Genomic DNA, 27,298 nt, shown 5'->3' on the forward strand with positions numbered 1-27,298 from the left:
AACTTCAAATGTATTCAATGTGTGTTCATATTGTTGAGTTTTCTTCTCACAGTCCAGCAAGTGTGATAGCAGATTATTCAGTTTGGAGGTAACAAAGCGGGCCAAAGCAGCTTTTTGAAGTTGGCCTGTACTAACCAAACAAGACAAATACCAACAGGGTAAAGACCTTGTGATTACAACTTGTGTACTTTGGCTTATTTTGCATGCATGGGAAACTGGCTTAATCATTTTTCCTTTCGCATTCCATTGTATGTGGAGTATTAGCAAATTTCCTTATGTGATTGCTGAGGTAAATGCATTTCTAAATAGTGTGTTGTTAGAATATATCCACTATGAATTCAGAAACTTTAAGTATTATTCAGGTTGAAGGGTGAACCCTTCCTCTTCCTTGGACTGTGAGTTCTGGTGGCACATTGTGATCTGGCAGAACTGAATGGTTTCTAGAAATTTGTATGTTCCTCCATACAGGTGTTCTGTTACTGCACAATTATTCACAATTATTCTGTTATAGGTCAGCAATCAAAAAGGCAAATTTATTTTGCTTTGGAGTATTTTGTCCTAAATATAAGTATGGTTTGCAAAATACTGCTCTCAAATTCCCATTTTTAGTGCGCATATGTTATTTTGTCTACACTAATTCTAAAAATCTTATTTCACTTTTTTAAAGAAATTTTAAGAGATGGGTGGGTCCAGAGCATTGCCTAAACACCTGTGAAGATGAATTTTGCTAGCTTGTATCTTCAGTCATTTTTAAATAATGTTTATTTAATTATTTTAGTTTTTTAAATAATGCAGTAGCTACATTGTGTAGTCACAGCATTATCATAAATGTCATTTTTGTACTTTAAATGGTATAGCTAGTCTAGTATTTATGAAGTGGTCCACACAGTCAACACATTTTTTAATTATCTTCAAAAAGAATCAAAATACTGAACTAATATTAAACTGAAATATATATATATATTATAAATATATAGGTTAAGCTTGGGTTGTATTACAAACCATGGTACCTGCTATGTACATTCTCATTTTCTATACAAAAATTAAAATTAATCCTTATTTTTATAATGTGAGCAGTGTGTTCTGGGCCGGTTCTGTTCAGAACAGCATTTTTCCTTATGAGATTTCCTGTTTTCATTTCTGCACCTTTTAAGAACTGAGAAAAGATTGAGGTCATACCTTTAGCAGAGTATGCTTCCCGTTGTGTGCGCTACTTAATTAGCGTAACTCCCTTTCAGCCACTTCGGAAATGACTAATCTGCTGCGATTGACCCCAGGAGTAGCCCTTTCTAATTAAATTCAGAATAACACTGAGAACTTTTTTAAAATCTAAAAATCATAACATTTCAGTTTTTAGAAATCACGTTCCCTTCATGTTTAAATGCATGTGCTTCCAGGTACTGTATACACTTTATATCAGATTTATTATTAATGATGGCAACATCTGTATTGTACTACAGCTAAAGATGTTATTACTGGAAGAAGGTCTTAATTCAGGGTTTTTTTCTATAAACACATCCTTTCTGAAAATACTCATATGAATAGTGTTTTTGGTGATTCATAAAAAGTTGTGTTTTTCCTGGGGACTTAGTGGCAACGAGTGTCTGGTCTGTTCCCCTTGTCCACAGGAGAGGCTGTTAAACCTGTGCCTGTTCCTAGGAGCATTCCTGCAGTTGACCCCTCACTGCTGAACACCAACCAGCAAGGTAAGGTCAGGGACTGGGAAGGTGGCAAACAGGTCTTCTTCACTCTGCAGCTGGAACTTGACATCTCAAAATAATTCAATTTCTCTCTATATGAGTTGAAACTCAGTTTGTCACATTCTGTGTAATACAAGTTGAAAAGTTACTGTTATTGGACTGAAATGGCTCTGTACTTCATTGTAATTCGAGGAGGAGTTGGCACACCGCACCTTATTTTTTTACTTCTCCTGCTTATCAATACTAGTAAATGGAATTATTGGAAAATGTGTACATAGTTTTACAAATCAACTTCACTTCACTGAAAACTGTTTTTAGTTTGAGCATTCATTGGTTTGGTTAAAAATATTTTAAAAAATGTGTATCTTTTTAATACAGCAAAATGGGACTTCTTTGAAAGGGGTTGAAAATATTTGTAAGTTGTGATGCAACTAAGTTTCAAGCCTTTAATGTTAAGTCCTCTTAAAATTAATTATGTAAACATATGCATATAAAATACAGAGAAATGTGTAGGAGTGGCTATTCCCTTTTTTATAACAGGCACTATATTAGCCAAACAAGATACTGTAGCTATAATAAATCTGTTGTATCCTGAAGATGTTGATGGGCATTTATGGCTGTATCTTTTTAAAAATGTAACTACAAGTTCATTTAATTTTGATTGAATGTCTCCCACCAAAGTTTGGCACATTTCCACACTGCACATATGCTACTATGTTCTCCTCCTGATCTGTGACCTCAATCTCATTTGCTGGGCTGTATCTGTAAAGATAAAATTGATGATTGATGAGGCATAATTGTGCCTTTTCACAAGCAACAAGCTGTTCAACCTTATACACAGAGTATCTTGCTGGTCAGACACCCATGTATTTGTATTGCATTCAGTAATCACAACTTCTTTCTTCAGAGAGCTTTCCAGACTATAAATTAGCCTATCCCACAACATGACAACACATGCCCCCACATAACAATGGCTACAATGCAGCACATTAATGAGCTTGGTTTTAAACTGTTAATTGCCTAATCTGTAGTCTGAACCTTTTACCATCACATTTTTTTATCTGTTTGGCCTGGTAAAGGACATTCTCTGAGTTTGAGGCTTTTGTGGTGATGATGTATTGTCGATTTAAAGTAAGTGGCAGTGCAGGAATGCCTCAGGGACCAGCCAACATAATTTTCAGTAAGGTCACGTGTAACCTTTCTTAAGCAATGGCAGGATGCAGTCATACAAAGACATTTATTGCAAGTCTTCCCGATCTGTAAACCATATTGATTTAATAATTTCACAAAAAATATTTTGCTTAACTTACCCTAGTATAATACCTTTACTGGTCCAGCAGTGAGTGACCCTTGACATTAACTAGCTCTAGCGTGATTTTCTGACCTCAGAATGTAATGACTTGAGACAGGTTTAGTGACTGTGCTCGTTGTGTATGATGATCTTATAAAGGCAGACCTAATGAAATCAGCCCAGTCCTAACTATTCTCACTCTGATCTTAAGTCCTGCGGTCTTGGCAGTCAGTCTGCTCTGATCTGATATTTCTTATAATCTGTAACCAAGTGGTCTGTCCTCTTCATATAGTCCTGATTACTGTAAATACACGCCATAGGTAAATGCCTTGTAAAGCGTACTTTAATGTACTGTACAATCTGTTCTGTGCACTGTATTGCATATTGCTAGTGGCACAATGGGTATGTAACGTACTTGTACTTTTGCAAATGAGTGACTGAAATCCTAAGCATTGAGTTTACCACCACTTCTGCTAAACCTACAATTTGGCTGACTGGTGGTAAATAGGAGTTGCTTGTGGGGAACCTCAAGTAAAATTCCTTGCCTTGTCTGCATGCAGTGCTGTATATCAGTTAAAGCTGTTTATTTAAACTAGAGAACTACAGTTAATAATTTATTTGCATGCTAGGGGATCAATCCCCACGATCTTTAACATAATTGAAAGTACTATGTATTTTGAAACATGTACAGGAGACTACATTACTAGCAAAGCGACATGAAAACGTCTCCCTGCAGTGAAATTAAAATGAAGGGTGACATGTTTTGATTTGAACTCTGTTATTTTCTATTTTGTGGAGAAAAAAAGAAGTTATCCATGAAAAAATACTTAAAATGTTTTATTAAAAGGAAATGAATATGAGAAGCTGATGTATACTTATATGTCTAGTCAAGAACATTTCCAAGCCACTGATCTTATACCAGCAAAAGATACCATGACGCCTAGGATGGATACTCCATGTCTGTTTAAAATTTGCTTGAATGCAGATTTTAAAATAGCTTAAACTTATTACAAGTAGACTGTAATATTGATAATATTTTTCTTAAGTGGCACGCAGTCTTCACTGTGATACTACCATATATATCATTTATTTTTGTAGATGAAGATTACAAAAAAGTGTTTTATATGAACTAGTTTGCCAATTATCCTACACTGGTCCTGGAAAGCCACAGTATTCCGTTCTTTATTCCCACTGAGCCCTTAGTGACACAATGGAGTCAATTATTTTGCTTAATTGGAACATGTTTTACCTGTCTGTTTTCCCTGAATATTTAAAGATACCTACAAAATCTTCATTATTGTAGATGTACAAGTGCATACCCCTGACAGCAGAATTTCACTTGTATTACATAGTAGTCTTTGCTGAAATAAGTAGATTTAAACATTCAGATTGAAAGAGATATAACTTATACTTATTTTTTGTTGCTGTTTCTTGAAAGCAGCATCATCAGCACTCTTGTCCAGGTTTTGCGATTTATTCCTCTAACTCCTTTTCCCTGTATTTCTCTCTGCCGAATGCCTTATCATCACTGAACATTCTATAATTTGCACATTTTTCTCATTGTTTGGTTTTAGACAGCTTCCTTGGTGTTCGACACTTTAGTCTAAACGCATTATGCTGAAATCACACATTTAGGGAAAATCACTAGTAAGAAACATAGCTTTCTGAGAAAAAAGCAGACTTTCTAATTTGTGTTCCAACAGGTGAAGTTCGGCTCACACCAGAAGATTACACCAGGGCTCAGAAATACTGCAAATATGCTGGCAGTGCTCTGCAGTATGAAGACGTCGGCACAGCAGTCCAGAATCTGCAAAAAGCCCTCAAGTTACTTACTACAGGAAAAGAATGAAACCTTTGTCTGCAGTGTCAGTGTATCAGTTATCTGGCCAAAAGAACCAAGAGGCTATTACTCCACCCTCAGCTGTATCTGAAGAAAGCAATTCTGTTGAAGCTCTCAAATTCACTGTAAACAACAATGAAATCTGTGTCTCTACTGGATTCCTGCTGTAGCTTTTATTGACAACCTATAATGAAATGTCTTGAACTGAATCATTTAAGCTTTTGATGTTAATTACTTCATGTAAAACAGTAAAACACACAGGTAACAAAGTTAGGATTGATCAAACTTTTTACAGCAGCAGAGAAATTAATCTCAGCTGGCATGCTTGTATTTGCTAGGGCCTTTATATTAGTAAGCAAGTAAGAGTAGGGTATCTGAATAAACTCCATTAAAAATAGACTAAAATGTTTCAGTTAGAGTCAACATATTTAGGCAGAATGAATGTCATTTCTTAAGGACATGCACTGTGCAGTGTTTTTTTTTTCTGTGGTGAAAAGGTTTGCCATTTTAGTTTGTTAATAAAATGATTTTTGAAAATTAAAAGATGAAAATTTATTATTTCAATAACTGTCAATGAAGAGCATTTAATTTCTTGATCCTTGAGTGACATTTCTGGCTTGATTGTCACTGTACATCTAGAAAGCAGTGGTGACTCCTAAGAAAAACGCCTTATGCTCAATCCATAGCAGGCTTTCACAATTTCTTTCATAAAGTAGCACCAAATTTCTAGCTCTTTCTACTTACTGAGTTTTAATGTTCCATATCTTAAGGTTATACTGTAAATGAACTGAATTTGCTAATTCAGCTCTTCAGCTGACACCATTACATACTGCAAACATAAGAAAATGTATTATTGTTTGTTATTGGAAGTCTAAACAAGTTGATCTGTCAATTAAATTGCCCAGTAAGACATACATAGAAATGAACTGGGAAGTTTTGTGTGTATAATTTACATGTTCAATTGCATTTGCTTCTTGCACATATGTGTCATCTTCTCTGTAAAGTCATTTTCACAAGAAGAAATGTATGTTTGCTCATAGAGGGTCTGAGGCAATAGAAAGAAATACTAAATGTGTACATATTGAACTGCATAATGTCAGTAAAATCATTAAAAAATACAATGCTAAAACCCAAATAGTTGCTTTTAGTACAGTGCTTGGGCAATATTCACAATAAAGATTAAAACAAAACTGGTCAAATTCATTAACACCATTTACCCATTTTACTAACACTAAGGTGTTATTGGATTTATTGTTAATTTTACCATTGCATAGGTCATACTATGCCCTTAAGATAAGTGAGAACCTGTGGAGATTAGTTTCTTCCATACATTATTTAGATTTATTATTAGATTTATCAATTAAAATATGCATAAACATTTTTGAAGGTCAGCCTTTTGGTTTGGACCCCTCTCCCCCATGCCCCATAAGATGCTGAAGTTTTCTACACTTTCAAACTTCCTTCTGCTGTCATGCTACTAAATTTAAGCGACAGTTTGGTAAACTTGGTAAGGTAAACTTTAAACGTAATGCCTCAGTGGAATAGAAGTGAAAATAATGTTGAGGTAGCTTGGTTATATAAATATGAACAGCATAAAATTGAATATTTTTGTTATTCATTTATGTACTGTGGTTTTAATGTTTTCTGATTAAAATGAAAAGAAATGTGATGCATAAATATCATGCATACAGTACATATTGCTTTGATTGACTAGAATAAACAAAGCAATTAGTGATATGTATTCTCCTTATGAAGTTTTGTTATCTTACAAACTTGTGATGTTCATCTTGTTAAACTCAATTAACCTTCTCTGACATTGCAGTATCATTATTCATAAATGTATCGTCTAGGTCCTTAGAGAACTATAATTCACTAGCACTTGCAATCATTAAAAGCTCTTCTTCTCTGAAGGTAACATGCAAGAGCTGGTAACTGTGTGAACATAATTATGGAAAGTTACCCTCCAGTGTAGAAAATTAAGCAGTGAAGCATGCTCAAGGACAAATGGTGTGTATTAAAGTCTAATGTGAAATATTATACCATATAAATCATCCATAAAATGAATAAAAACAGAATTTGTTGACAAGTATTAACATTTGAAAATAGGGTAAAATTGCATTTCAAAATCATTAAACATCAGTACTATTACAAATATCTTACAAAGTATCTCCTTTTAAATGTTTGCTTAAAAGTAATTGAGGTGTTTTGAGGAATTTAAAGTACCAAGATTTTATGTTTCAGCTCCAAACCATTTATGTGGGTAACAGAACAATCAATTTATACATTTTTTTATCATCTACTGAATATTTACATATATAGGTATATTAGTTCTAATTTAAATAATGCTATCAATTTATTTCACTCTAGTTGTTTTAAAAAAAGAAAATATCTGCTAACTAAAGGTGATTAAATCTACTCTGAAGGCATTTCCTGATATGAACTTATGCATCATTTATGAGTTCTGATACACTCTAAATAAGTGTATCAGACTTGTGAACTTCCTTTTTTGTTTGATAGAAAATCCACCATTATCCTTTAAATGTCTTGTTTGTCATTTTGAAAGTACATTTCTGATTGCTTTATAAGCTTGAGTTGTGTTTTTGTTATTGGTCACCCTTAAATCATCAATTTCTAAATCCCTCCAACAATTTAGTTCTGACCACTGTTTTAGAACAAACCACTCAATTAGGGGGTTTGTTCTAATAAGTAGTTTAGAGATCCTTTGAAATGAGCAAATTACCTTTAAGAAATGGTGACAACTGTATAAAGGCATCCATGCTATAAATAAAGTTATATTGATATACAGTATAAGGGTATTTAAACAAATGAGATAATAAAACTTCTCATGTTTGAAAACTAACCTAGAAGGTAGAGCACTATAAAACCATTGCATGTTTCACAGAGATCTGTCCATGTCAACTCCAAATATGCATTTAAAGAGTTGGAGGCTGAGTGCCCCAGTCAGTAAGTGAGCTCTCTTGGTTGGGCTCTATAATCCAGATGTCACCTGTTCAAACATGTTCATATCACTATCCAGCTGTAATGGGGGTTCCCTTAGTGACAGCGCACAGCTGTCTGAAACCCACCAGGAGAAAGCTGGGATTAGTCAAACGACTCCAATTGCTACTTCGTGTAAGACATTGTGGAGCTTGCAATGGACTAGAAATAACCTGTCATTCCTACAAAATTCCCCCACCTTTCTTTGGGTACAGTGCATCACTTCTTTGTTGCGCTCCAAAAACAAATGGACACTTGGTAAGTATAGCGAAACAGCTCACTGCTGATGTTTACAGATACACCCAGATAGGATGTCTCTGCTGCTTTGAAGTTACCATGCAGAAAGCATACAGTTACATGAATGTAAATAAAGCACAGATAAAGAATATAGGTGCATCATGTGACAACGGGACACCCACCTCACAGCCAGGACTTGTGGTGTCCATGTCTTGAAATTCCTTAAAGTTGCACCTGTCCAGTCAATGATTTGCAGATGACAGCATAAAGTAACATGCATCACATTTTTTTAATGTGCCTCTTTTTACCTTTTTATTGAAATTTCATATCTGTTTTTTTTCATCTGACCTTTACCCTGTTGCATTATAGTCATTTTACTAAGATTTTAGTATTTAGTAAAGTCATTTACATGGACATTATCCTTAAATTGAATATACTGTATACTGTATGTATAATTCATACCTTGTCTGAAAACATGTTCTTGTCAGTATTCACTTTACAATAATGTATGAATCCAAAGTACTTTCAGCAAAACATTTCAGTGCTGAAAGACAATGCAGAGATGTTATTACTGACCATTCAACCCTCTTTAAAAACAAATATTCTTAGCTGTAACTGAATAATCATTTCTCTAAGACTTGAGAGACCGAGAGAGAGCATGAGGGTCCTACAGTTCTTACAAATAAGATTGTGGATTGGATTGTGAAGTTATTTACAGAGCATGGAGCAGGAAGGGAGAAAAAAGACAAGTGGAGTAATATGATCCCGCTGCCTAGAAGACAGTAAGAGTTCAGACAGTAGCATACTAAACACTTTGCCGCCTTGAAAGAGTTTTCTGTGGGAGTTGGCTGGCAGGGAAATACAGTAATCAAGTCTACATATGACCATAGAATGAATACATTTGTGGAAATCAGCTTTCATGAGACACGAAATACTGCAAAAACCTGTTTAATTAAAACTCAAGTTGGAGCAGGGTTAGACAATCCTTGTCCTGGAGGCCCGGTGTGTCTGAGTTGGTTTTCATTCCAGAACAGCTCTTAACAAGCTAAACTGGCTGATTACCAGCTTAACCGGATACATTTAACAGCTTTTTCAGGTCAGATTTTGCTGCTTTAAAAGGACCTGCCGAAATACTAGCCATTCGGGAATAGTCATCCCCTGGGTTAGAGCCCTGAGTCTAGTATGAACCCTAAATTACATTAAATCGTCATGTTTTTAAAGCTAGAATATAAAGCCTATCAACCAAAACAAAAAAATTAGACAGTATTCCTTCCCCCAGTGATAATTATTCACCACGAATATTCTTGTTTCCACATCTGGTGCCCTCTTGAGTAAGAGCTTTAGAGTTGAGTTGTAGGGTAACAAGACACATTATAATTTGTCTATTTTATTTAGGTGGATATGTTTTATTTTATGCAAAATGAGCGCTTATTATGGTCAGATTAATTAGAGAATGAAAACGCTAAAGGACCACCCAATTGCGTGTTTATACCTAAGTGCCAAGAAGTATTAGAAATAAAATGCAAGAGAGTGGGGTCAAGTTGTATTAGAATGCATTTAGATCTAAAATTGAAATTCAATAAGAATGAGTATTGCTGAAGAATATAGCATAATATCATATGTACAGTGGGTGAGGTGTAGCACAGAAAGAGCATTCAGGAAGATACCCTCAATACAGCGAGGGTCTCAGAATCTACCACTCTGGTGTGACTGTTCAAGGAGTACACTATTGTAGCAGAATGGCCCAACCCCCTCCCAATGAGCTCATCGAGGACCTGTCTGCACAAGATCTTTCTTCGCTTCCTACTCACTTGACACAGTTTCGTTTCTTCTTTTTTTCTCATTCTATGTAACAACCCACAGCCCCCAATCACAGTTTACTCATTTTTTTTCTCTTGCTTCCCAAGAGAGCCATTGAAGTCCTGTGGTCAGAGTGAGCCCAGCATTCCCCTCTAAGGAAGTCAGACAGGCCATATACTGTAAATAAAACCACTTATAACTGTAGTTCCACATCAATTCCATACAACTGCAACTTCCCAAATAGTTACCCGCTGAAAGCCTGTCACAGCTACAGTACATACAATCAAATTCAGATATTAATAATAGTGCAATATTATATAATGAATTCAGTTATTCAAGTGAAAATGGCAAAGCTGGCATCGTGAGAGACTTTAAATTTCTTTACCTTTCTTCACATAGATTGGGGAATACTAATATGCACATCTGCATCTGAAACTGAAATGTCAGGCATGACTAACAATTGCTTTGCTATCTCAGTTTATCACAACACCTACTACACCTACTGTACAAGAGGAATGGTCTATACTGATCTATTTTTTACTCAATAAATATAGAGTAAGGAAAAACTTTTTTTTATAATTTCAGGAATGCAGACTATGAAGGAATGAGACAGTTTAAGAGAAACAGAATGGACTAAAATAAGAACAGAATCAGTATAGAATGTAGGGATTGTAAAAGCATAAACATATTCTCTTTAAATCCCACAAGAGATTCATTCCATTATCAAATCGAAGTCTATAAATCAGTGCCCCAATACGTTTTAGTCTCTCAATGTAGATGTAACAAAATGAGGAATTCCTTTATCTCACATTCAGTCAAACTACTCAATAAAGGATTATCGGTTTATGGGCAAGTGCAATTAGTTGTTAAATTAAAATGAAGGGATAATGTGCACTTATAGGAGCTTGGAGTGATGGTAGGGGAAGTAAATTTAAAGGTTTACTGGTAAAGCACCCTGGGGCAACTTGGCGCTATATAAAAATAAATTGAATTGAATTGAATTGAAAAATATGGTCTATATGCATTCCTGCAGGACTTTGTATGGGTTGATGTGTTTTATGTAATGTTATATTTATTTTATTTTTTTAAGCCTGTGTGTGCAGACATTGCTGCCTGGATGATAAACACATTTCTGAGAAATCAGACAATAAATTGTCTTAAATTCAATTAAATTAAATTCTGAATTACCATTTCAGAATTAATTGTTGTCAATTTAGAATAGCAATTCTCAAATTACAGGCAGTGCGCATTTAAGGAAAGGCATGTTTTTGAATTGAAAGCTGTTTAATAAATAAAAACAGACAGTACAGATACGGTACAAATCCTAAAATTGGGACAATTCAACACAAAAATACAACCAATTTTCCTAATTTAAATCAATGTTCTGTAATGATGTAGAATCTTGTACACACAATGCCCTCCTCTCATTGGACACCTCTTAGATGTCCTTATTTAGATATATAATTAATAAGCCATTAATAACAAAAATTAATAATTATGCGTGGTATGGTTGACAAAATGCATTCAAGTAGGGTACTCCATGATTATCAGGTGTGTCCACAATTTAGTCAAATATAATCATACACAATTACTGGTACACACTAATGAGACATTAAACACAATCCATGGTGGGGTCTGTCCATTGAACTTTCAGGGCAGCAGTATTTTGGGGCAGTACATGTATCTATACTCACAGTATATGTTCTAAATGTTAAACCTTAACTGTTTATACGGTGGGATAGTACCTAACATTAGTTTCCGATTGATGCAAGTGTTTTGAATTCTCTCTCATTTTCTGAGTGATCCTTGAGTGTGGGTATGCGGATTATCATGGTGAAATATTCATTTAACAATTGTATTTAATATTGATACTTTTTAAGAAATGTTGGAGCACACGTCTTTAAACGCAGTGACATAACATACGTAATGCTGTATAGTGATGTTTCTATTAATAACATCTGCTCATAAAGTTAGCATTAATTATCCCACATTTTATGCCAAATCAATTTAATTCCCTTATCAAAACAGCATTAAATGCTTTATGCTTTCCCTGTGAACATACTGCATACTTTACTGCTGTCAAATGAGTTGTGAGTGGTCACTCCTGCATTTCTACAATACGTGCTGTTGTTCAGTTCACAGATGTGTCATTTCAAACTGTAGTTCTGCTGGAGTCCATTTATAGTGGATAGGCAGGACCGAGCTTGCCATGCCACCTGTTGCAATATACCTTCCAGCAATATTCCCAGAGCATATTTCTCTCTTCTAGTGCCACAGAGTCATTGTGGTTTAATTAAATCTGGCAGACCAACATGTACAGTACAATAAATGCAAACTCAAGCATGTATTATGTGATATTATCAAATAATTATTGTAGTTTCTAAACGTATATGCCACTCCTCATAATATCATACTCACATAAGTTCATTATGTAAGCTTTCTAAAATGACCAATTAAAGTTGGGAATATATGTTGAATTATTAAAGTGTTTATTTCATGTGGGGAGGGTCTAATGGCTACCACTCTAGAATGTGCATTTATAGTTACATATACAGAATGTCAGAGATTGTGTTTGTCTCACCTTTATGTAGTCTGAATTCTGCTCACCATTCAGTAATCCAGAAGAAGGCTGAATAATGTTAATGCAAATGGTTTTGTTTCTTTTCCCTCACTATATCTTACTTCCACACATAGGATCCTTAACCTCTAGAGAGGCTAAGGATAAAGGATGATTCCACAGAATCACTTTTTTTTCTTCTGTTGGCTACTTTAAAATAAGAAGATACCAACAAATCTAATTTAGTCCATATATAAAAGCAAAATATTGATAATGTTTTGCCAATTATTGTTCAGAAATAGACTTCAGGGAGTTCCCTTCTACCATAACCCACATAAGTGCACATTCCGAGAGCAGCTTGCATCCTGTAGTGTAGTGTAGACGCTGTCCTTTGCCAGCAGTCATGTCACTCTGCAACTCACAACTGGCAGCCCCACTGAAGCTAAGCAGGTGTGAGCCTGGTCAGTACCTGGATGGGAGACCTCCTGGGAAAAACTAAGGTTGCTGCTGGAAGAGGTGTTAGTGGGGCCAGCAGGGGACACTCACCCTGTGGTCTATGTGGGTCCTAATGCCCCAGTATAGTGATGGGGACACTATACTGTAATAGTGTATACTGTAATATATTTTGGATGAGACATAGAACCGAGGTTGTGATTCTCTCATTAAAAATCCCTGGGTGTTTCCATACCCTTGGCCCTTACCAATCATGGCCATGTGTGAATTGGCTTCATCACTCTGTTCTCCTCCCCACTGATAGCTGATGTGTGGTGTGCGGTGTGCGGTGTGCGTTCTGGTGCACTATGGAAGCTGTCGGCAGGTGGATGCTGCACATTTGTGGTGGTGGAGGGGAGTCCCCATTACCTGTAAAGTGTTTTGAGTGGAGTGTCCAGAAATTGTAAGCAATTAATTAATTAAATTATGTGCTTTAGCCAACTGTAAACAGGAGTTATTCTTGTAGTTGTGCACTTTTCATTGCGTACTTAAGAAAACATGCCTCAGACAGAGAACTACAGTAGCTGGTGTTTATGTCTTACTGGGTGCTGGTGATTTTGCAGTGTTGTTGGTCAGAGTCACATCATTCTTCTGGTCCATGTTAATTAATGCTGCTGTTGGAACTGTAGGAACCAATGTGGAAATGGTTCAACAGAACTCATCATTCTGTGCTGATGGACACAGACTGGGGTGTTACATGGATTTAAAGATCATTACGTCTTAACAGTAAACATTTACACTATGTCTCAGGGTGAAACCCTCGAGCAGGAGCATGAATAATGAGAAGAGAGTGGGTACAAACACAGTGTCCTGTAGGATTCCTCACATTGCTTTTGATAAGCATGAACAATTTCACATTCTCCCTCTTGCAATGTTTTAACAACCTGAGACTGCTCACAAAAAGTAAAAAAAAAACAGAATCACTAAGGGATTTTTGCCTTTAAAATGAGCTTACATTTTGCTTATTTCAATTCCTAAGTATGTTTTAATCTTGTCTTGCTTTGTATCATAAGAATGTCTAACATGTAAGTACGTTTTTTTCAAAACTGTGTTTCAAAGACCATCCTCTGAGTGTCAATTTAAACAGATTCTATTAACTACATAGTATGAGGATATATTAAGTCTTTTAAATGCTGAGAAAATATAATTTTGCTTCCATCTTAAAATAATAATAAACCAGCATTTCTAAAATTCTACAAATATTAGAATGTACTTGTAAACATTCATCAGTGATCTTATAATATCAGAAGAAGGGCATCATGTTTGAAAAGTATGATGTATGTTGTCTTCCATGGAGAGACAGATTTATAATATACATACAACATAATTCAAAAATAGCAGAAGATAATAGCTCTCAAGAATAAATCGGGACACTAAATCCGATCCTTTTACTACTAATGGCTTCATAGTCTGTTAATTAGAAAGCAGCTGTCATCAAGTTCATATTTTAGGTCAGAGTAATCTGTTGGTGTGTGTTAATATTGTAACGCAACGGGGGCTCAGGCGGGCACCCTTGCCGCATCAGGTCGGCCCCACACCGTCCGGGGCTCGAACCCGGGACTTCCGCGTCTCTCTGAAGCGACCTAGCCCCGTGAGCTAAAGAGAGATCTCCCTACAGCCCAGTAGCTGTAGTCCTGCTATCACAGGGAAGGGCGGTGACGTCACCTGCTCTGGTACGCCGGCTCTTACACAGTGTCTGTCGGCCGTAAGCGTTACACTATGTTTCTTTATTTTTAAAATAACGTTTACAATGTATATGATTCCATAAAACATCATTCTTTACATGCCACTTGTAACATACTGTACATTTCAGTGTTGTTACCTTTTAGATAACTACCAAAAGTTCAGAACTACTTTAGCATATTGTCACGCAATATTATCATTATTTTAACAGATTTGGTTAATGCTAATTTCAGGTTAACGGCTACCACGCCATCCCATTTCATTGAATTTATTTTAGGTGAAATTCGTAGTACTGATGAGTATGTCTTTTCTGCAATTTCCCTCACAGGATCAATAAAGTATCTATCTTTACAGGTTTGCAGTCAATTTCTTGTAATATTTTTAACAGAAATGTGTGTTGTTGGGAGACTAATTGAACTCTTCATACAAATGGCCGTGAATTATTTTGACCTTTCACCCTAGAAATGACATTTCACGAATCATGACTAAGCGATTTAAAAGTCCCGCGAGCTGTCAATACATCTATCAAAAAATAAACAGGATCCACTTAAGAGTTTTTTCTTACTCAAACTGAATAAATAGTGTAGTCTTATAGTCTTCTTCGTGGTCTGTTCTTTTCTAAGCAGTACTATTTCTTGCACTCTTTCTGGAAAAAAAGGGTATCGTCAAGTTTCGGAAAGCATCTATTTTCACTTAACGCTTTTATTCTATTACCCAAGAAGAGTATTTCAGTAGCAGTCTGTCCCAATTTTTTTTTTTGTAGAAAGAAAAAAGAGAAATTCATGTTATTTCCTCTTTTTCTAACGCAGATCATATTACTTGTATTGCAAGATTTTTACTATTAATCGTGCTTTTTATATCGGGTTGTTCTGATATTTTTCCTTGGTGTTACTGTAGGGTGGGGCGCCAGCACTGCCTCCAGTTGTGCGGTTGAACAATTCATGACTCGAAATCCGTTTCCAACAGCTTTAAGCATCTTATCTAACACGGAGGAACAGGTTCATCAAGGGAATGTGTCCTTCTGTACAACCACGTTGACTGGCTACAATCCCGAATGTGGAAATTTATTTAACATAGCTTTATATATGTATATTAATCCATGACGGTCTGAATGCGGTAGTACTGTCAAGTTACTGTACCAAAGTTTTTTAGAAGCTGAAAACTCCACTCGGGCTGCGGAGAGAGAAAGAATGTTTCTTCACAGAGACCAGCGTCCAGGGCAATAATAGAGAATGTAAGTTCAGAACTTATTTATTTTATTTTATTTCGTTCTTTAATGTTATGTATCATTTTTCTTTAGTTCTTTTCGCATGTTTCTGAAAATACTGTAGCCATAGTTTACAACCACATTCTTCGTTGCTCATTTTTGTTTTTAATCACGTTCGCTTTGTTAATTAAAATTTTGTACAATGTGTAATACAAACCAGGCATACATTAAATCTTTCTTTTACAAATAACACGACATAAAACATTACACATTCTCTCTATTACTTCTGTAGATTATAGCTTAATCAAAACTCTGTTGTTGTGTTAAGTTTTGTCCGCTTTAAAACCAGCTTCATTCAAATCGGAGGGTCTTTTCTCAGAGACACAGTGCGATTTGGTGTCTTGTTCATCACACGTACAGTACACTTCGTCAAGACAATAATGATAGAGAATTTGCAAGTATACAGAAGGCTATCTTAATGTGTTACAGTATATTCTCAATTTAAAATAACAACCAATAATCTGACTTCTTTGAAATGGCTATTCAATTCAGTTCAAAAACTTTTTTATCATCATGTCACCTACTTTTGAAAGGCATTATTCACGGATTCTAGAAAACAAATGTCTAAAGATATGGGAATCTCAAGTTTCTCTGCCTAGGGAATTGATTTTCAAAAACGCAATTGCATCCATTTTCTAAACCGCTTTATCCAAACAGGGCAATTTAAATGATCCAGTGTTAGAATAATCAGTGGAAACCAAATGTATAACAATCTGATTTTGTGCCATAATATGTTTTGGGTGAAAGTGTCCTCTTTGTTTTGTGAGACCCTGTGTCAGTTGTGAGTACCCCTGGGGCTCCTTGGACTCCTGGCTGAGACCTTTAACATTCAGATATATATTTTTAAAGGAAAGTGAGCTGCAAAACTTCAGACTATTAAAATTTTCATTAAACAATCTAATAAAGGATTAACTCCCAATACATTTCTGGGTTGTATTCTGCTTGTCATTAGATACAGCACTAGGAATTTGTAGTTTACCATCAACATAAAATGATGTCTTTCTAAAGAGACCCAAAGGGGCATTTTAAAATTGTTGCTCTTTACTTACCCAGGAACATTGAAGGATTTGAAAATCTGATAGCCATGAGCTATTCAGATTATTTGAGTGTGGTAAACTCACTCTTTGTGATACATTTAGTATAAAATAAATTCTGAACTGTTTTTTTTATGCTGTTCTTTTATGCTTTTTTAACCTCAGTGAGAATAATTTAGCGGACATGTGGCTTGTTGTCTGATGAACATTGAAGAGCAGAACTTTATATTATGCTGTAGAGATGTAGCCAGAAAGGAAAATCAAGCCCCTATAGTTAGTCTGTATTTAGTGTCTTCATAGTCTGGCAGAGTTCCAAGACCTGAGCTGTACCGTAGCTGGTTTCGGGTTAAGTACAGTACTTATTACCACAAAGGTGGCGGTGTGGGAGTCTTTTCTATGCATCAACTATACAAACAGTGATGAGCGTGATCAATAATGACTGTTTTATTTTACAATGGTTACATCGAAGTAAGAAAATAATTCAACTTTCAAGCTTATTATGGAAGTGGATAGTATTGAAAGGATTTGGATACCAGTTAAACTGTTAAAATTTATATTAGTTTGTAGTAAGGCGGTACACCTTTGTGTCAAGGTTAAATAGAAATTACTTCATACATCGTTGTGTATAAAGCGGTTGTGTTGCTATGGAAGACTTCAGTAGCTTTTTTAATTTTTCTTGGGGTGCAAGTTTATGGCATTTTACTATGTATAAAAACACTTTTTAATCTCTTTTTAAGTCTGCATTGATGTTCCAAAAAATAAAGCAAACTTCACCTGTGAGTATATTCTCTTATGTAATAGCTTTACAGTACATCAAGGGGGTACACGCATCCCCTCTTTTCATAAATTAAGTTTTATTTTACCCTGTTTGAATAAGGGTTCAGGTTTTTTTCATGTGTGGCCAGTTTCCAAAGTGCAAAACAAACATAAGTAAAATCAATTTCAGCTACAGCAGCTCACTGGGCCTGATCCTATTCTGGTTGCTCTAGCATTAAGTGGACTACAGAGCATGGGACACCCCCCACTGGATGAGACACTGGTACTTCACATGGATTATTCCCCATCAGGGCTGGTCCCCAGTTATCCAGCTACATGGACTGGAGCAAATGGGGTTAAATACTGTACCTCACTCAAGGTACAACACCAGTGTCTGCAACAGAGACTTGAATCCACAACCTGTTAGTCAAGAGTCTGAGCCCAAAAGCTGACCCACTGTGCTATACCACCTCCAGAGAGCGAGAAACTTAAACGTAATGTACTTTGAGAGAAGAGTTAAACATAAAAATAGTTATCTCTATACCACAAAATGATAAGAGAACTGTGTGTGGAGAGAAACATATTTAGCTGTGATTCACAAAAGCTGAGAGACATTCACTACTTTGCTGTTCCTTCAAGCATAGTTTCAAAAGTAAATGTGATTTTAAAAAAACATGAATGGAAAATGAAAAAGAAGAAATAATTTACAGTTAAATTTAAATTTTGTACAACATGGTTTCTGTATTGAAAAAAACAATTTCTTAATGAGTAGGCTGGATAAATACTACGAGTACAGTCTTATGTTCTACTGTGTAACAGAGTACAGTACGTATTAAAACATGCATTTTAGCTTTCGTTTTATTTATATCAAATATAGATGCCATAGTGGTATCTTGGGGAAAATGAGATAAGAACATATACTACAATTATACTATACAACTGTATATATTTATAATTAAACCTGACTTATTTGTTTCTATGTCAGGCACTTAAGCTATAATTGCTTTGATCTCTGAACTTTCTTTTACCATCCCTTAGTCAAACATTATTTCTCCACATATCTTTGAAAAAGGAATGTTTTTTATCGTGGTCTTCATTATTTCTTGACTTAACTTTATGATAACTAAACAATTCATACTAGTAGATAACCACCACCTAAACCATTAGGTATGGTTTACCTGAATATGAACGTAAAAATAGAATTTTCAAGGACTGGGGACTATGCGTTTGAATTGCTACCCTTGGTTATTTTACATTAACGTGAGTTGACAGAAACAGGTTCATAAAATTGTGGCAAGACAGCCCCAAGACGCATGGAAAATTGGATATTTGTAATTTCACATTTATTCCTGCATCGGAAACTATTTTGCTTTAGGAGTGATGTGATGTCTCAAATTGGTTAATGAAATGAGGTTTTCATTCAAAATGTGACCAACATAAGAAAAACATTTTCACAGAGGTGCCATGAATCAGCAAGTGCATTACATATACAGTACAGTTTTTTTACTGCTTCAATGCACAAATAAATGTCTTGTTGGTGTTTTCAGTACTGTTAAAAGTAGTCTTTTAATATTTTAACAAACTTTCTAGTGCTGCTGCTGTCTTATGTCTTATATCTTATGTCTTATGATGGGAGTTTCTGGTTTATCCAGCAGAGAAATTAATGCAAATCCAAGCAATAGCGGGAAAACACAGTTGTTTCTGCAAAAAGTTTAATGCATACAAGAAACCCAGACTCAGGCAGCAAATTCATAGTAATTAATGTGTTTTTTGCCATTCCTAAAATCTGTCTTGGTCTCTTTCCTTGTACAAGACCATCTGTCGGGATCCTGTCCCACATTACTTCTGGGGTCTTCTTATATAATAGGCTCCAGTAACCTATCAATTATTATTTTAATTATAGTTAAAAGAAGCGTGGTTGTGCAGTGGTTAGCAGTGGTTAGCATTACTGCCATGCTGCCTTGCAGTACTGGTGTTAGGGGTTTAATGGCTGATGTGCTCTATGTGTGGAGTTTATATGTTCTCCCCGTGTTCATGTACTGTAGGTTTCATCTGGGTGCTCCGGTTTCATCCCACAGACTTAACTGGTAGGTTAATTGAGTTCTTGGGAAAACTGGCCCTGGTGTGAGTGTGTGAGTGTCTGTGTCAGAGTGTGAGCCCTCCGTTGGACTTGCGTCCCTTCCAGGGTATATCCTGCTTTGCACCCATTGCTTCCCCTGGCAGGTTAGGAGCCACTGTGATCCTGAATTTGATAAGCGGTTATTGAAAATAATGTCATGTGATATTGCAGTTTTTAAGTAGAAATTCTGCAGGATGACATTTTCTAACCTCGCCATTTCAGCTCTTCTATGCATAAATGTCTTATCTCTTGGCCACCACTTTGGCACATTTTTTTCACATCCCTCCTCCCCCTACATCTTCATCCTTGCAGCTGCTCCCTGGTTCATTCCTCATGAAGTGAGGGAGGTGTCCTGTCAGCCTTGTCCTGACATATAGAGTTGCTTTCATTTGCTTAACCAGGCGAGTTAATGCCAAATAACATCAATACATTTTGTCTCTATGTGGCATTAATTAGGAATTCACCAATCTACTGAATCATTATTATTTAAGTTCAAGAACAAACAGATGTTTACAAATGAGAAGAGAACGCTAAAAAACTAGATAAGGGCTATTTAAACTTAATGTATTTCTCTTGTTTGTAAGTTTCTTACGTTCTTATTCAGTTATTCCAGCCAGTTTTGTAGATAATAGTGAATGTATCTGAACACATCATGCAGTCTTTTCAAGAAAGAAGCTAGGATATAAACTTTAGCTATATTGCTGAATATCATATTTGCATATTCCCACAACCTTTTGTATAAAAAAGTACCTTCAATTCTTGTATTTAAATGCCCTACAGAATAATCCTATTCTCAAAGAATCCTATCTCATAGTTTTGGGGATTCATGCATAGTGCTATTCTGTGCCAACAAAGAATGTTATTGTGTCTTGTAAATATTGTTCTTTTTTTCAATTCAATGAAATTATTTGTAAACATTAGAATTTTCATATAGTACCAAAATCATACAAACCACTTTGTTTCTTATTTTTAATCTTTACTATTTTTAATGATATTCAGACTTACAGTTTGTGGAATTACATCACGTAAGTTTTAAAGGAGTTCCAACTAAGGTGTCCATTTGCCAAGAATAGTAAGGAAAATGATCTGTGCTGCTCTCACACTAATTATAATGGAGAACAGCAGTCATCAGGAAGGTGACAATCAATGGTGCTGCTCCAGAAAAACACACATAACCTACTGCTTGCCAGTATTTGGAATAAATACAGTGGATCCTCATATTATGCTACCATATTATTTGTGACAGTTGATAGATTATGCCTTGCACAATTGATATTATATATGCCAGTTTTTACATCTTTGTGACATGCATTATTTTCAGTATTGGGTGTGTAAAATTACAATGATTTAGTCCACAATTTTACCAATTGCAGAAGTGACTTAAGAACATGTACAGTGAGTGGGGTTTAGTTATGCTTTACTTTTCATCAAACTTTGAGAATTGTTTAATAATCAATAGCAAAGTATCATTCAGTGAAACACATTTCCTGGTATTTCTGACTGTAAAAGATCTGTGCACTTCAGACACCTGGTGCAAGTTGTCATGCAGAAGACATTTATTCATTAAAGGGTGTTGCTTAATTTAGTTTCACAACTAACATGAAATGTGTGGGCAGTGAATGACTACATGGGCGTTACCATTCATTCTATCAGTGAAGTCAAATCTCACTCCAGTCTCTAGGAGCCTTTCCCATTTTTAGAATATTATATGGTAAGGCAACTATTGGTGTGCATATGGGACCTCCTTGAAGCATGGGTCTCATAAAATATGTTTCCAATTACCACTGACTATAGATGATATCATCATCTGGCATTTGAAACACTAAGATTCCAGCATATTGGGTGTATTGTACATAAATTTAATCTTACTGTAAATGAGGCATTATGTATCAGTTATGTTTTTGGTTAAGACAGGTTTATAGTTGTACATGGATTTAGACATTATACAGTACACCAGGCATGTAGAGTATTAGTGATAAGGCAACCTTGCAACATCCTTGCCTCAAATAAAAAATTCAAATAGGTGGTGATGCTTAGGAATGTCATAAAATATTTAAACTCTTTTACTGAGAAAGTATGTACTATATTCTAAGATTTTGCTTGCTATAGCATCAAAGTTGCATAAATACAAGGATCTTCTGTGCTAACATATTTAATTTAAACAGATTTGTGTGTACGATTTTTATGAACTTGTGCAATACTGTACATCATGGTTCAGTCTCCTGCAATATCATTGTAAAAGATGGACAAAAAGACAGAAAGACTATTGCTTCCCTTGAATTTAGGTGATTGATATCATCTACAGAAACTGTAATAATGATAATTACTTATTTACTTAAACATTTATACAGTATAGTGCTTTTCTGGAAACTCCACTCTCAGCGCTTTACACCAATGTGCAGCATCCACCTACTAGAAGATTCCATGGCAGCCATAGTGCACCAGTACACTCACCACACATCAGCTATTAGTGGGAAGGAGATGAAGAGTGATGAACCCAATTCATACTGTAGATAGGGATTATTAGGAGGCCATGACTGGTAAAGGCATATGGGAAATTTGGCCAGTTTAGTAGAGACACCTATTATTTTTATGAAACACCCTTTTAATGACCACAGAGAGTCAGGACCTTGGTTTTACATTTCATCTGAAGGATGGCGCCTTTTTACAGTATAGTGTACTGTCACTATACTGGGGCATTAGGACCCACACAGACCACAGGGTGAGCACCCCCCACTGGCCCCACTAACACCTCTTCCAGCAGCAACCTTAGCTTTGCCAGGAGGTCTCCCATCCAGGTACTGACCAGGCTCCTGCTGAGCTTCAGTGGGTTTCCAGTTGTGAGTTGCAGGGTGATATGGCTGCTGGCAGACTATGCTATGGCAGACAACGACTCAGTTGTTGTCCGCGATAGATATATGACATTTAAATAACATGTACATTTTCCACCAAGAACAATTTTAAACAAATTAGCAAGCAACTGAAGAAAAGGACTAAATCAGTCACTTTTCTAAGGAATTGTATCAGCTTCTGGCAAAGGTGAACAATTATAAATGTTAATCCATAAAAACAACACACAAAAAAGGACATGGTGTTCTATGTGCAGAAGAAGGCTTCATTTTTTTTGGTCACTGGAAACCTTTCTATGGCAAAGACCATCTGTACTGACACATTTAATTTAAATAGCATGGGTACCAGTTATTTTGGTGCAAGAATCCACATACTGTAGAAATCTAGAAATATTTAAACTAGAAAGTAATGGGGAAAAAACAAAGAAAATGGAAAGGGAAGTTATAAGGGGTCCAAAGATCAAGAGAGAACGAAAAATAAAAACAACACCAATGATGATGTAACTAAGTGCTTATACTTAAGTGCCGCAAATATCAGAAACAAATAAAGTGTTTATACTAACTCATAATTTACAGGTCTTGTACAATATGTGGAAGCAAAAAGGCAAGCAAAATGCTATGATAAACTGTTAAAAGTGCATAATTTAAATCAAAAGATAGTATACTAAAATTACATATCTTATGAGTAAGGCCTCATTTAAAATATTGTGTATGCTGCTCTTGCAACATGCCAGACAAGAGCATACATTTCTATGGGCTTAAGGGAATGTCTTGCACAGAGTAGCTGAAGGGGCCAAACAGTTTTAGTATTGAGCAAAAATAATAAAAGATATTGACAAAGACATTGAAAAATCAACCCAGTGAATTTCTTTAGAATGAACAGTGAAGTACAAACCAGAAGGTACAGTGGAAACTATGTGGAAGTATATTTAAAACTGAGAACAGGCATTTTCCTCCCCAAAGAGTTGGGCTTTCATTCTGTTCTTTTCTGTTCACAACTGGAATTATTATTTTGTTGTTCAAACTGTAAGCACAGTTTATACAGTTGATGTACTGTATGAATGAATGTACAGTAAAGAAACAACAGACAACATCCATTCATGGAAAAGTATCTGTACCACAAGATTGTGAAATTTGATACTGTTTCAGGAGAATATTCCAATCTGCCATTCATCAGAAGTACAATGTACCTGAAATCTGATTATTTAATATTTTGTAGGATATGCTTTAGTAAATATACTAAATGGTATTAAACAGGAAAAGATTTCAAAATGTGATCTGGACACCAAAGTGACTGTAATTTATTAGTTCTTATTTATAACTATCAATCTTAACATGGATAATAGATTTTCCTTGTTCAGACTTTGTTGAAGAAACACGTGTAATCCCTGTGCAACTTCGTAAGATGCTGGAACCTGAACATGTTCCTTTGCTCTTTTGCTGTCTAAAAGGTATCTGAAAATAATCAGTATTGAGCAGTTGTTACATTTACGTACTGTATCTACAAATTATGTAGTTTCCTTGTATTTTGATTTATGTGTTATTTGGAGATAATCCCATTTCTACAGACATTCATATGAGAATATATGAAACTACATACTGTACATCAAAACCTAGACCAATATTTAAATAGAAAGCAGTTCACTTAATATTGTATATACAGCCTAAGCTCTGTTTTCTACAAATGTATTCATATCCTTGATAAAATGCAATTGAAATTACATGGGATCCTTTCAGAAATGGATAGATGGAATTGTTGGATCATTTAGCTTCGGGCAAACAAATGAGTATGATGGGCTTTACGGCCTCGTTTGATTTGTAAGAAATCAGGAATCTCAAAGACTCTTAGGCATCATTCAGGATACTGAGTCTACAGCAATATAAAAAGAAAAGGCAGGTGATTTCCATGCAGCAACAGAGTTAGATAAGATAAGATCACTTTATTGGCCATATACAATTTCTTGATTTAGGAATTTGTGTTTTTTCACATTCCCCAACTTGCTCTCTATGAGACACACAGACAGGGAGAGAAGCTTGGGGTCAGAGCGCAGGGTTAGCAATTGATATGGCGCCCCTGGAGCAGTTGGGGTTAAGGGCCTTGCTCAGGGGCCCAACAGAGTAGGATTCCTCTGCCGGCTGCAGGATACAAACCGGCAACCTTCCATCCACAGGCGCAGATCCTTAGCCACAGAGCCATCACCCTGACCCCTTGGTGAGTTGAGTTGAGTGGAACTACAGTATGTGATGTGGTTGGAAGAAGCACCAATTGAGCATCTTGGATACTCTCACAAGTGGTATGTTTGGCACAGACAGGTCAGACTCATAGCTGAGACGAATGTTGTGAGCGTGGAGATCTATTCTGTATTAAAAATGTTTTACATCCTACAGTCCTGGTGGATTCCTGTGTTTATTAAATGTTTATTAAAAAGTTCAAACTTTTTTTACAAATGGACTTTAAAGCAGGACAACAATACAAAGCACACATTGCAACTAAAATGTCTAAATGAATATGAAATCAGTGTTCCTGATTGGCCATTGCGGTCTTCAGCATTATACAGCATAGTATGTAAAATCATGTACAGTACAGTATATTCCTCAATTTACAGTTTTAAATTGTTTTGTGATCATTATTTTGCAGCTTTTCTTTTGACTTTGATAACTTTAACAAATTCAGGTTCTTCTCAAGAGGGATTTTAGACTACTCATCCATGCAGAACCATGGTCACATTTATGACCTGGTCCCTAAAGGACATGAAATTACTGCTTTACAGTATACTGTATGTGAACGTTGATAAATGTTATAGTCTTCCTTCCTGTCTTCACCTAATACTCTAATCAGCTCCGCCTCTGACATTTTTGTTGTAAATTAGCCACTAATGGTTGTCAAACTGTCTCATTTGTACACAAAAGACTGGTTTGGTGATCTTTGAAAAAACTATAAATTTTTAATTACAATAACTGTTTGGCTATCTTGCAAACCATTTCTTACCAGAAAAGGTCTTCAACTGGCCTGTAGAGCTTCCCTCTTAGGTGTTAGAGATTATCTTCTTATGTAATGTTCTTGTTTTAAGTGTGTTTCATTTTTCTAAAGTAGTTTCTTTCCTAGAGCATTATTTGGTCAATGTGGAAGTCACTGTTGAATTTCTTTCTTTGTTCAGTATTGCTGGAATATATCCTGATATACTTAAATCATAAGTTATTTCACACACCGTGACCTGTGCCAGTACACTACATCATATGATAGCTTTTTAAAAATATAAGCTGTTTTTTAAGTAGAATGAAGAAACACAGGAACTTATAGGTCATGAGGACTGGGGAAGTTCTAGGCACGAGCAGAATTTTGAAATAAGTAAGGAGCTGTGGCCTGGAGAGGGAAACAGGTTTAAGAGATATCTTTTAAACCAATGTGCTTAAACCCACTTCTTCTTTTAATTGATAGTAAACTTTTTCAGTAAATTAATTTGGAAATACAGTAGTTGACGGGAATTCCCATCAAAGGGATATGCTGAAAGACCAACATAATGCATTTTGCTGACAAAATTACATTTGCTCTTGAGTCATGGAGCAATTTTAAAACTTTGAAGTAAATTAAAAATTCTACCTTGTGGATGTAGGTCAGGAAGGTCTGGCCTGCTTCCTTCTTAGGGCACCAGAGGGAACTGTTTTTACTTTGTATAAGCACTCAATCAACTAATGAAACTTTTTTCTAGTTTAGAGTTGTCAGGATTAAACTTTTTACCAAGTGCAAAAGCCAGAAGTATCAATTGGATATTACTATCCTACCTGACCAAAGGAGGCCAGTGGGTTCAATTTTAACTTAAAATCAAACACAATTACATCACAAAAAGTATAGTACGTCCTTATCCATCTTATTATTTTTTAAACATTTAAGTGTTTCCATCTACCCTTCATATTCAAATAATTGGACATTTATGAATTAGAAATATTTTTTAAAACTTCATACTGTATATTTAAAGGAAGAGTTGTCCTAGTTAAATAAAATGTCCTTTATACAGAGGTGCTGAAGAATCTTCACGTATATACTGGTGCCATTTTTAAAGGTCTTATACAAATATATTGAAAATATTTTGTGTCTTTCCCACAAACAATGGTTCATCATGTTGCCACTGTAATTGCATTTTGATGAAAATTCCTGCTGCTTAAAACACACAAAAAGGTTTTTTTAGTCCAAGACTGCATTGCTTGATAGCTAAAAAATGTTTGGCTTTGATTGCCTTTTAACACTTTTCCTCTTTGCACTGTCATGACAAAAATTTGTGTGGACTATGAAAATATTTGGATAGATATTAATCTTTATAGAAGCACTGCACATGCATTTGCATTTTGATCCCCATGTAAACTTAATATTGTTGAAAGGCACTTGTCATCAAGTGAGGAATCTGGCATGGCATATACAGTACAGTAGTACAGCTGTGACAAAGGCCAAACAAGCATTGAAAAGAGGCAGTTTTCCATTACTCATGAGGTACATTAGTCACCAAATGTTCTGGCTGAAATAAAATCACACTCACTCAGAAAATGATTGTGTTGGTTAGAATGATTGTCGCAGTAGCTCTTAAATACATCGACTTGTCATACTAAACATTAGTAACTTCTGCAAATGCAGTTAATTTTATGTTGCTTATCTTTTGATTTGGACTTTTTTGTCAAGGCAT

At 35.6% G+C, this 27,298-nt stretch overlaps 2 protein-coding genes across 5 annotated transcripts in view; both read left to right on the top strand.

The window, feature by feature from the left end:
• vta1 (vesicle (multivesicular body) trafficking 1) overlaps window positions 1-5,966 on the top strand; it is a 78,924-nt gene extending 72,958 nt beyond the window's left edge. The window contains exons 7-8 of the mRNA XM_088934032.1: window positions 1,629-1,706; window positions 4,695-5,966. Coding sequence (XP_088790158.1) covers window positions 1,629-1,706; window positions 4,695-4,840 — 224 coding nt within the window. The 3' untranslated portion in view covers window positions 4,841-5,966. The remainder of the gene's footprint in view (window positions 1-1,628; window positions 1,707-4,694) is intronic.
• A 9,600-nt stretch (window positions 5,967-15,566) lies between these two features.
• The window catches only part of adgrg6 (adhesion G protein-coupled receptor G6), an 83,246-nt gene continuing 71,514 nt past the window's right edge, over window positions 15,567-27,298 (top strand). For all 4 annotated transcript variants that reach the window (XM_088934043.1, XM_088934067.1, XM_088934059.1 and 1 more), the window contains exon 1: window positions 15,567-15,831. In XM_088934043.1, the coding sequence (XP_088790169.1) occupies window positions 15,830-15,831 (2 nt within the window). In that variant the 5' untranslated portion in view covers window positions 15,567-15,829. The remainder of the gene's footprint in view (window positions 15,832-27,298) is intronic.

This window comes from Atractosteus spatula, chromosome 2, assembly GCF_055471065.1.
Source record: "Atractosteus spatula isolate fAtrSpa1 chromosome 2, fAtrSpa1.hap1, whole genome shotgun sequence".
NCBI classification, from domain to species: Eukaryota; Metazoa; Chordata; class Actinopteri; order Semionotiformes; family Lepisosteidae; genus Atractosteus; species Atractosteus spatula.